This window comes from Aulostomus chinensis, chromosome 6, assembly GCF_037954235.1.
Source record: "Aulostomus chinensis isolate RoL2024-O1b breed Wild chromosome 6, RoL_Achi_v1.0, whole genome shotgun sequence".
In the NCBI taxonomy this organism is placed as follows: domain Eukaryota; kingdom Metazoa; phylum Chordata; class Actinopteri; order Syngnathiformes; family Aulostomidae; genus Aulostomus; species Aulostomus chinensis.
Window position 1 is genome coordinate 13,673,290 of NC_141325.1, and position 11,146 is coordinate 13,684,435.

The following is an 11,146-nucleotide window of genomic DNA, read 5'->3' on the forward strand; positions in this document are numbered from 1 at the left end:
TCAATCCATATTCTACCGCTTATCCTGTTCAGGGTCAAGGGAGGGCTCCCAGCTGCCCCTGAGGCAGACAACCATTCACACTCACAGTCACACCTATGGTCAATTTAGAGTATCAATCAGCCTCGTCCTCTCTTGATGTCTTTGGACTGTGAGAGGAAGCTGGAGTACCAGAGAGAACCCACACAGGAACAGGGAGAACATGGAGACACACACAGGAAGATCCAGTGCCCGAGCTGGGGCTTGAACCCAGAACCTTCTTGCTGTGAGGCGACAGTGCTGACCACTGCACCACCGTGCCGCCCTTGTAAGCATCTCATGGTCTAAAAATTAAATAACACACATATTTCTAATCTTTATTTACTTCTTTATATGTCCATGTCCAAGTTCATAAGTTTGAAGTGTACTGTTAGTGTCTTCATTATGTTAATCAAGGCATTTATGCATCTGCAAGTTGCACATTTCCTGTCATCCTCATTCACCCAGTGTGAATTTTTCCTCTGTGGTCTACCATTGATTAGATACAACATCGTTTGTGCTCTTTGGTTCAGGAAGTTCTGAACACAAAAAAGGGGGGGGGGGGTGTCATCAAGATGAGAAATTAAGAGCCTGTTAGATTCCATTTCATGCGAAGGTTTGGCGTTTTTAAGCTATAGCCTATTAATATGAGGAGATAACACGATGAATCTTTATCACACAGTCGCTTCACAAGCATCAGTGTCAGTTTGATCGTTTGATGCAGGAAACGGTTAATCTGTTTGAAATGTTGAGTAATGTCAATTTTCGTGCTGGTCTTGATAATTCCCACCAGGTCATCTGTGTGAGGACTTTGAAGGATGGTTTTATTCCACAAATCCTTCATTGGGTCAGTTTTAATTTTATTGAATTCTATGAGAAACTTTCACTGAAAAACAAATTGTCACCAAAGCCAGTAAGTAAGTAGTAACTGGCAGGCAGCAGTTCTTTCACACAGAACCGTGATGGGCAAATTTTGTAGAATGCACAGTCAGTTTTGTCCAACTCTTAACCTCCCACCTTTGGAGGGATCCATTCCTCTCCTCTCTGCCCAGAGACGTAGGCTCCCTAAAGCGAGCCCAAATAGGTTAAAAACAAAACCTCACTTATGTTTGATGTTCAATCAATACAATACTTCTATAACGTACAATTTCAGTGGGTTTTTTTTCCCTTTGGTACGAAGATCTTAAAGTGACAGGAAACCCCCTTTTTAAAGACTCCTTTTATCGACGACCAGTGTCACTTTTTTATACACAAATTTAATATTTCCTTCTGTAGGGTTTTTTTTAATCAAGTTTGGCTGTATTGTGTTCCGACGTGACATCCTGCATTCTTAAAGGACACTAAAAGTCTGAACTAGGTTGGTTTTGAGTCCAAAAGCAGCGCATCAACAAAGGATTGTAACTTGCGATGAGCCTTGTTTAAGAACAGGTAAGGCTGGGAGCAGGTGAGCAGTCAGGGGCTAAGTGCTGGAGCAACTCACACAAAGCTAAACAACAAGCTGTCAGTGTGAGGCTGAAGCCTAAATAGTGAGCAGACCAGGTGCCACTTGTTTAGCTTGATAGCAGGGCAGCAGAGCAGGTGTGTGTGTGACTGGCTGGCAAGCGAGTGAGGAATCAACTCGGTTGCCAACAGTGAGCGTGTTTGTGTTCGGAGTTTAGCTGTGTCGCTGAATTGAACTGAAGGGGGTACAATCAAAAAAGATCGAGAAAGTTTTCCCACAAGCTGAAGTGTCCCTAAATGTTTACTCTTCCTTTTTTAAGATCGGGTCTACTAGCTTTTTCCCTTAAAAAAAAAAATAAAATAAAATAAAAAAAAAAAAAATATATATATATATATATATATCATTTAGTCATAGGCTATAGAGGCTATTGAATTTGTGCTAATGAGCGATTATCCCAGCCAGTGTAGTAACATGTGTTTGACATTTAGCTTGTGGTTACATGGATGGTTTTAAAAATCAAATCAGTCCACAACTCATGTGGGCTGATGCTGCGTTCAAAAGGGGACACATTAAGAATCCACATGGGTCTCTAATTGTATTAAAAACTAAAGAAGAAGAATTATCTGGAATATGAGTTCTCATGATGTATGCAAATGCTCACACCCCTAAATCTCATTGAAGTACTCACTGATGTCAAGACACCTGTTGAAACTACTGATCAGCACCTGAGAAGCAATGCCAGAAAGTCAATTATTATCCTTTTATTGTCACACAAAATCCTGTGTTCTACAATATATCATGAAAGTCTCAAATGCATAGCAAGCGATACTTGATGATGTCATGGAGCTTTAGATTAATAATGCCCACGCCGCAGAACAAGTTGCTGGGTCCTACTTTGACACACCAAAATTTAAACTAGGTCATCACAAAAGTGGCCATTTTGCATCATTTGCAAGGCATAATTGTAAATTGAGTCATGGGCGCTCACAGATGATTCAAAGTAAATTTATGAGAATAACATCAGTCTTGCACAAAAGCAATCAGACAGATAATTATTAACAGGGAGAGAGGATTATATTTCAGATTTCTGCATTGTTTTAATGATCCAGTCGTAATGCTCTTCTGAGAGAAAAGCATAAACTCCAGGTTTTTTAATCAGGCCACACTTCTTTCCAAAAGAGGTGACTCCAGCCAGCTTTCCATCACACAGCAGTGGCCCTCCTGAGTCCCCCTGCAGAGAGAACAGAGAAGTCTGTCTGGTGCTTCCTGAACAGAAGAGGAAACTAACAACCTGTCTGTATTTACCTGGCAGGAATCAGCGCTGTTTCTACCGTCTGAACCGGCACATACCATGTCCTTGGTGATGATAGGGTTAAAGTTGTAATAATCAGGAGAGTTACATTTCACTCTGTCAATCACAGTCACATTGACAGACATCAGTACATCGGACATGTTGTTGTTGCTATTGCTTGTTTTACCCCATCCAGCCACCAGACAGCTGCTGCCAGCTGCTGGTTCTTTGATGACGTTGCTCAGCTTGAGACACTGAACAGTTTTGGTCAGGGTCACAGGTTTGTCAAGCTGAAATTTGAAGACAAAAGAAAACATAAGTTAATGTTGCAGCATGTAAGTGACATCATAGATTTTGTAAGATTATAAACAAAATAATAACAATAATAATTTAGATATCACCAGCACAGTGGTGCAGTGGTTAGCACTGTCACCTCACAGCAAGAAGGTTTCAGGTTCGATCCCCGGCTCGGGCACGGGATCTTTCTGTGTGGAGTCTGCATGTTCTCCCTGTTCCTGTGTGGGTTCTCTCTGGTACTCCAGCTTCCTCCCACAGTCCAAAGACATCAAGAGGGGACGAGGCTGATTGATACTCTAAATTGACCGTAGGTGTGACTGTGAGTGTGAATGGTTGTTCGTCTCTCTATGTTGGTCCTGTGATGGATAGCCGACCTGTCCAGGGTGAACCCCGCCTCTCCCCTGTAGACGCTGGGATAGGCTCCAGCCCTCCCGCGATCCTTAACAGGAATAAGCGGAAGACAATGGATGGATTTTATATATCAGGAATCCTGCTGGTCTTAAAAGTTTTAAATTTAAGAATCTGATTTTAATACCTTTAAAAAGTCATAATATGACTTGATATGTCTTAAAAGTTATGATGTGACTATTTGGTCTTGGTATTTCATGGTTTAATCAGTTACACCTGTTCCTCGACAGCCAGTACAGAAATAAATCAATGGACCAAATCATCACTAACTTTCCCGCTGGGCTATTATCAGAGAAATACACCCGCCTTTATGATATAACTTATGGAATGCTATGAGGAACGATGGGGAGGTTCAAGTTCAGTTATGTGTGGTTTGGAAAAAAGTACATTAAGTGCATAACATGCAGACTCCACACAGAAAGAACCCGTGCTCGAACAGGGGCTCAAACCCAGAACCTTCTAGCTGTGAGGCGACAGTGCTAACCGCTGCACCGCTGTGCCGCCCTGGCGCCACTGGAGGGGAGCGTTTTTGAAGCCAGCTTCACCTCGTGTAAGAAATCAATTCAGCTGGGAACAATGGAGGTCAAGGCTTTAGAATCAAATGCTCGGTCAGTGAAACACATGATCCAAGTGAGAAGCCGACATTAAACTCATTCCTTCTCCTCGGTGCTCACACCTGCTTTAGGATTATCAAGTGTGTCCAGCACAACATAGCAAGAGCGCCTGCAGGAGTAGCTCCTGCAACAACATCAGGGAAAATTGACCTCCAAACGTTTGAATCTTGGCCAACCCTAAAAACAGAGGTACTGTGTATGCTAAATACTGAAGCTAAACAGTCCTGCAGTGGCATTGATGGCATGAGCGAGGTTTTAAACGCATGATCCCTGATTCTAATATCACAAATTTACATTTTATGTGGTGCGGTAATCCTGGATATGTGGCGAACCAAAATAAAGGCTCAAGATTAATGTGGTCTCTCATTTTTGGGGCAGTTAGTTTTGCAACACTGTACCTTCACCAACATGATGTCATGGACCCATGTTTTTTTGTCAAAAGAAGGATGAGCGTGATGGCTTATGATATCTCTGATCTGCCTGGAATCCATTTCGTTCGAGGTGATGGAGTGCACCCCCAGCGACGCGGTCTGAAATTTGCTACAGAATGATACACAGTCTTTAAACTACCATTCACATTCAATAAAGAATATAACAAAAAACATACTTCACCCCATTATATTATATTTATGATAAGGTTAGAATTTGGTACTGCAGCCTTTTAGCAACTATTCTTCCCTGCAATGCAGCCATACAACCAATATCATAAGCACATATATGTATTATTCTGAAACTATTATGCTCCTTGTTCTTGTAATGTTTTATGTTTTGCTTTTTAAGTTTTACACAAGTTCTTCTCAGTGATAGGACAGATAACATTCTGTAAAAAGATTTTAAAATTGTTGCTTTAACCATCAGATTACAGATCAAATATTCAACAATTTCTCGCTGTTGCAGTTGAAACATTTTGTAAACATTTAAACTTTTAGGAAAATTATTTCAAATTCTATCTTTACAAAAAATCTTTAAATATTTTACTGTTTTCCAACTTGTCTCATGTTCCAAGTTCCTCAAGCTTGCAGCACTCAGGGTTTCAGCATTTAAACAAAGGTCTAACACAGGTTTACCACTAAGAGAGGGGTTTGAACAATCAGTGTCTTATTGCTTGCCCACTTAACCACTTCAACATGAAAGTGTTTGCACACAGCTGATTGGTCTGCTTCACAATCTCAATCATTCTCTCTTAAAAAAATAACAGCAGGATAATGATGGATCATGTAGACGTGATCTTACAGACAGTGGGCAGCAGTCAGGACCCACTGTGGATGGATCAGTGTCCCTCCACAGTATGTCGTACCCTTCAGCAGAGCCATGAAAGGCAGGGAGTGGGGAACCACCTCTGTCCCATCAATGATTTCAGCACCATCACCTACAGCAGCAAACATCCAGACTGTTCATGCAGCAAGGAGCTGGTCACAACAACAAAACATCACATTCTGCTGCAGCAGCAGCTGAGTTCAACACACCAGTAGCTTTACTTTGCATGTATTGAAAGCCATCAACGACTCACTTGACTTGACGGCGAGGGCGACCACACAAAAGAGAAGAACGCTGATCCCCCTGGAGCTGAACATTTCCTCTCTCTCTGATGTGACGACGGCTGCTCTGAACACTGAAACCCACCACGAAGTTCACGCTAGTCCTTATATGTTCAAAGGATGTGGTCAAACCATGGAAATTCTTCAGTCAGCAGAACGGACACCATCAACCTGTGATAAATGTTGATGTCATTTACCAGCTAACAGGACAGATATAACAGATTAAATATAATCTTTTTTGATTCATTCTTACCATATTGACTAATGAGCGTTTTCATCTTTGTGAGTTCACAATATACTGTATGTCAGGGTAAAAACCACTGGCAGTGACTTTAATAATAACCACCTCTTCAAGATGGACACAACAACAAGCAGGGTTTGCAGGCTTGCAAAATGTCTTTTCTCTGGTTTTTCTATTTCTTTTGCAGCTATGGGCTGCAGCACATACAGTAGGGCCACATGAGGCCCACGGGCCACCGTTTGAATCAACCTGATGTAGCCTGTTGATATCGTGAGGAGATAACATGTTGTACCCAAAATAAACATGTATCACACAATCTCCTCACAAGCATAAATGTCATCTTGATCTCTTGGTGCAGGAAGTGGTTCATCTTGTTGACACGTAAATAAAACATCTTTAGTGTTGAGGCAACTCTTAACCCCTCAGTGTTTCCTATGCACACATTCGCTTTTATCAGAATCAGACATTGCAATGCATTCAAATAATGTTGCTATTTTTTAAAAAAATGATATGAAAATTCAATTGGATTTTTAATTTTCCTCACATATATTTTTGCCTTTTATGTTGTTTGTTGATTCAGAGCTTGTATTCATTTCCTTTTTTGATCCAGTGACCATTAGTTACTTATATTTATATGTAATTCATTTTGAAGCCACAGGTTCAAATTTTATTCCTTTACATACATTTCTCCACTTTTATTGAAATTTTAAGGATTTTTTTCATGACGTGCAAATAATTTAACGCTTTCAAAAAAAGATTTTTCATATAAACTATAAAATGGGTTTTTGAGCTTCCTCTTGCATGTATTTGTGGTTTTGACTTCTATAAAAACCACAAATCTTGGAAACCCTTAAAATTATACACTGAAAAGAAGCTTCCTTGTTCATCGTCAAGTCAAGTCAAGTCAAGTCACCATTTATTTATAAAGCACATTTAAAAAAACAACCTCAGTCAACCAAAGTGCTCTACAATTGTAAAAACAACAAAGAACAACAACAACACAAGGGATAATAGTCAAATTAAAACAAAAGCAGGTTAAAAAGAGAGTATAAAGGAGGGAGAGAGGGAGAGAGAGAGAGAAAGAAAGAGAGGCAGAGAGCCAAGATTGCTTGCTTAGCCGGGAGCAAACGCCAAGGAGAAGAGATGAGTTTTTAGGAGTGTTTTAAAATGTTCCACAGACTGTGCAGCTCTAACTTGGAGAGGCAGGCTGTTCCACAGCTTAGGAGCTGTGACTGAGGATGCTCAGTCTGCATGAGTGAAGAGTCTGGACTTGGTTACAGCCAGGAGCAGCTGGCTTGATGACCTAAGTGCCCTGACAGTGGTGTGCAGCTGTAAGAGCTCTGATAAATAAGGTGGTGCTCGACCATTTATACATTTAAAAGCGATTAAGAGAATTTTAAAATGAAATCCTAAAATTAATAGGCAGCCTGTGCAAAGATGCAAGGACAGGAGAAATGTGCTCGTCTTTTTTCTTTCCAGTTAGCAAGCTGGCGGCCGCATTCTGAACAACCTGCAAGCGGTGCAGTGCTTTGTGGTCAAGGCCAACACACAGTGTATTGCAGTAATCTAAACGGGATGTAATGAAGGTGTGAATTAATTTCTCAAAAACAGTTCTTGGGAGATACGCCTTTGCTTTTGCCAACAGCCTTAGTTGGAAGAAGCTTGTCTGGACAATGGAGGATATCTGCTTGTCAAACCTATAGTTACTCTCTAAAATCCCAGTTTCTTTGCAAAAGGATGACAGTAGGAATTGAGGGAGCCAATGGTGCTGTCACACCCATCAAGCAGATTTTGTTGACCAAATAAAATGATTTCTGTTTTGGTTTTGTTCAAAGACAGAAAGTTAACTTCTATCCGTGTTCGAATATCTCTAAGGCGGTCAAGTAGAGCCTGGACAGAGGCTTGACCATTTTATTTTAGGGGAAAATAGATTTGCACATCACCTGCAAAACAATGAAACGATATGTTATACCTTCTAAATATGGATTCCAAAGGCAGCAGATATATTGAGAAAAGGAGGGGGCCCAAAACAGAACCTTGGGGCACTCCATAACTTAGAGGGGAAATGGCCGAGGAAAGCTAGCCCAGCTGGACAGAGAAGCTCCGGTTTTAGAGGTAGGACTGAAACCACTTCAAAACAGTGCCCCTAATTCCCATACAGGTGTTCAAACGCGTGGTATTATTCATCTTAAAGGACTTAAAAAATGCAATTTTTGTATTTCACGCCTGATGGGGCCATTTCCTCAGTTCCTCATTTACGCCTCTGGTTTTAATCGGAGCTGAGTTTCCGTTGTTGAAATCAACGGAGAATGAGCTCCTGCAGAGAATCAGAGTGCCTGAATTCTCTTACTTTTTTTCTTTTTCTTTTTTGTTGATCCAATGACCCATGCAGTATAGAATTATGACCTATACGGTGTGATGCCCTTAATTCTCTTCCACAGTATAAACAGCTTTAGTAGAAAAGGGAGGAATTGTTCTGGGCTTTTCCAAGATGTAACTGGTTGGCCGAGAAAATTAGAGTTTCAAGATCCTTTTTAATAAATTGTTTTTGTTTTAATTAAGATTTTTATTTGATAAAAAAAATCAATCATCATCATCATCATTTTGACAAAAAATTACTTTTTTTAAAATTACTTTTTATACAAACGACCATTGTCAATTTTTCCCAGATGGATATTCTAAAAAATTGACATTTGATAATGTTTAAAATTTGGAATTTTAAAAATTAGTACTATGTTGTCCTTAGTCCTATTCTTCATTGTGTTTTATTGTTATGTTATTCTGTCGACCGCAAATCAGATTTCTCCTTGAGGGATAAAAAAAAGCTCTGAATTGAACTGAACTGTTCTGAATGGGGTATGAACTAAATGAGATGGGGAAAGATTCCATAGAAGCTGAAGTTTTCATTAATGTGCACTGTAATTTAGAAAGAATTTTTAATTCTAATAGGAGTGATTAGTTTCCATCATAAAAACAGCCAAAAAAGCACAAATCTCACATCAAAGTGGTGTAATTTTCATCTTCCATTTATTGTTACAAACAATGCAAGGACATCATCATGCAGGTTCATCCATCATATTACCCAGGAAAGCTGTCGATTCATACGGGCACATGTGTGGATATACACAGATGTGTCACACAATGATCTGATTAATTTGAGAATAAAATCAATTTGGCACAAAGGTGATCAGAATTAAAGGTATTGATTCACAGGAAGAGGTGATTACATTTCAGACCTCATCGTCATTTTGATCCAGCGGAGTTGCTTTTTGGAGATAAAAGCGTACACTCCAGGTTTTCTTTTCAGGCCACACTTCACTCCAAAAGAGGTGACTCCAACCAGCCTTCCATCGCACAGCAGTGGCCCTCCTGAGTCCCCCTGCAGAGAGAACAGAGAAGTCTGTCTGGTGCTTCCTGAACAAAATAGGACACTAACAACCTGTCTGTATTTACCTGGCAGGTATCAGCGCTGTTTCTACCGTCTGAACCAGCACATACCATGTCCTTGGTGATGATAGGGTTAAAGTTGTAATAATCAGGAGAGTTACACTGCCTTCTGTCAACCACAGTCACATTGACAGACATCAGTACATCGGACATTTTGTTGTTAATGTAGCACGTTACACCCCATCCAGCCACCAGACAGGTGCTGCCAGCTGTTGGATCTCTGACGATTTTACTCAGCTCAAGATGATTAACTGTGTTGGTTGGTTCCACAGGTTTGTTAAGCTGAAATTTAAAAAAAAAAAAAGACGAAGAAAAAAAAAGAACGGTGAATAAGTTAATGTTGCAGCAGGTCATTGAGTTGTCACTGACAAATCACATTTTTCCAAAAGAGTCTCGCCCAAACTCTGTCTTACTGTGGTCTCTCTTTTAAGTACAGAAGGAGAGTTTGGACTCAATGCAACACTGTACCTTGACCAGCATGAGGTCATTGACCATATCTCTTGAACCATAGCAGGGATGAGGAAATGAGCCGCTGATTCTTCTGACCTGCCTGACATCCTTTTCGTTTGCTCTGAAGGAGTGCACCCCCAGCCACACCTTCCTAACTCTGCAATGAGACACAGGATTCTGTTTAGCTACCATTCACAATCAACAAAAAACATAACAAAAAAACTTACATCTTCTTCTTACACATGCTTTATCTAGCAAATATACTGCTCCAATTGTGTTTACTAGTATCCCTATAACTACAGCCTTGAAGCAGCTGTTCTACTTAATGTTCTGAGAGTATCAGATACAATGTTCTGGTCATACTTTTGTTCTGAATTCCTCCCCAAAATATTCTTCCCAAGGGTAGAGGATGGAAAATGTTCTAAAACCTTTGGTGTAAGCAACAGATTATAGTTTAGATATTTAAATTGTCAGAATGTTGCATTTAGAATGTTTTCAGCAAACATTAAACCTTAGACGAATACAATACACAGTTAATTTTATTTTCCTTGTCTCATAATAACAGTTGACAAAAGCAGTTCTGGCAAATAAAAGTTCACACACAATTTTAGATACTCAAAAACAATATATAATGGATGGATAATGTAGACGTGACCTCACCCATAACAGTGGGCAGCAGTCAGGACCCACTGTGGATGGATCAGCGTCCCTCCACAGCCTGGTCTCCTAAAGCCCAGCAGAGCCATGAAAGGCAGGGAGTGGGGAACCACCTCTTTCCCATCAATGATTTCAGCACCATCACCTACAGCAGCAAACATCCAGACTGTTCATGCAGCAAGGAGCTGGTCACACCAACAAAACATCACATTCTGCTGCAGCAGCAGCTGAGTTCAACACACCAGTAGCTTTACTTTGCATGTATTGAAAGCCATCAACGACTCACTTGACTTGACAGCGAGGGCGACCACACAAAAGAGAAGAACGCTGATCCCCTTGAAGCTGAACATTTCCTCTCTCTTTGATGTGAAGACGGCTGCTCTGAACACTGAAACCCACCTCCTAGTTTTTATATGTTCAAAGGGTGTGACATATCAAGGATGAGAACATTGCGTAATAATTATTTCGAACCATCGTCTGGTGGTAAATGTTTGGACATGACTCGTGGTGTCCTCCAGGGGTCAGTGCCGGGACCACTGTTCATTAAGTCCATTGATGGCAATTGGAAGCCTCAGTATTAATCAAAGCAGTTCTTTTTTCAGATGCTTCAAACATATTTTGCGTCTGGGAAATTGTAAATCAGCTGTTGGAGGACATCACTAAAGAAATGAGGAAATAAAAATATGGTTCAATAGAAATAAATTGTCATTAAACTAGAATGGATAACAAAGATAATGTCATTTGGAA

General features: G+C 40.3%; 2 protein-coding genes across 2 annotated transcripts; both read right to left on the minus strand.

The window, feature by feature from the left end:
- Positions 1-2,217: 2,217 nt before the first annotated feature.
- LOC147260190 (granzyme K-like) lies at positions 2,218-5,678 on the minus strand. The gene is made up of 5 exons (XM_086205378.1): positions 5,577-5,678; positions 5,300-5,435; positions 4,465-4,606; positions 2,762-3,037; positions 2,218-2,687 (listed from the first exon to the last, which is right to left on the minus strand). Exons 1-5 carry the CDS (start codon positions 5,638-5,640, stop codon positions 2,529-2,531), a joined length of 777 nt encoding a protein of 258 aa, XP_086061504.1. The 5' UTR covers positions 5,641-5,678; the 3' UTR covers positions 2,218-2,528.
- A 3,179-nt stretch (positions 5,679-8,857) lies between these two features.
- Positions 8,858-10,772, minus strand: LOC147260191 (granzyme K-like). Its single transcript, XM_086205380.1, has 5 exons — positions 10,686-10,772; positions 10,403-10,544; positions 9,761-9,899; positions 9,299-9,574; positions 8,858-9,224 (listed from the first exon to the last, which is right to left on the minus strand). Exons 1-5 carry the CDS (start codon positions 10,747-10,749, stop codon positions 9,069-9,071), a joined length of 777 nt encoding a protein of 258 aa, XP_086061506.1. The 5' UTR covers positions 10,750-10,772; the 3' UTR covers positions 8,858-9,068.
- Positions 10,773-11,146: the final 374 nt, after the last annotated feature.

Bases quoted from the DNA above. Each gene is read 5' to 3' on its own strand.
- LOC147260190 (XM_086205378.1), bottom strand. From the start codon at position 5,640: ATGTTCAGCTCCAGGGGGATCAGCGTTCTTCTCTTTTGTGTGGTCGCC. The intron at 4,607-5,299 runs GTAAGATCACGT...ATCATTCTGTAG, and splicing joins CTGACTGCTGCCCACTGTCT to CAAATTTCAGACCGCGTCGC. The intron at 3,038-4,464 runs GTACAGTGTTGC...TTCAAATTTCAG, and splicing joins ATGACATCATGTTGGTGAAG to CTTGACAAACCTGTGACCCT.
- LOC147260191 (XM_086205380.1), bottom strand. From the start codon at position 10,749: ATGTTCAGCTTCAAGGGGATCAGCGTTCTTCTCTTTTGTGTGGTCGCC. The intron at 10,545-10,685 runs GTGAGTCGTTGA...TTGCTGCTGTAG, and splicing joins CGCCCTCGCTGTCAAGTCAA to GTGATGGTGCTGAAATCATT. The intron at 9,225-9,298 runs GTAAATACAGAC...TTCTCTCTGCAG, and splicing joins ACAGCGCTGATACCTGCCAG to GGGGACTCAGGAGGGCCACT.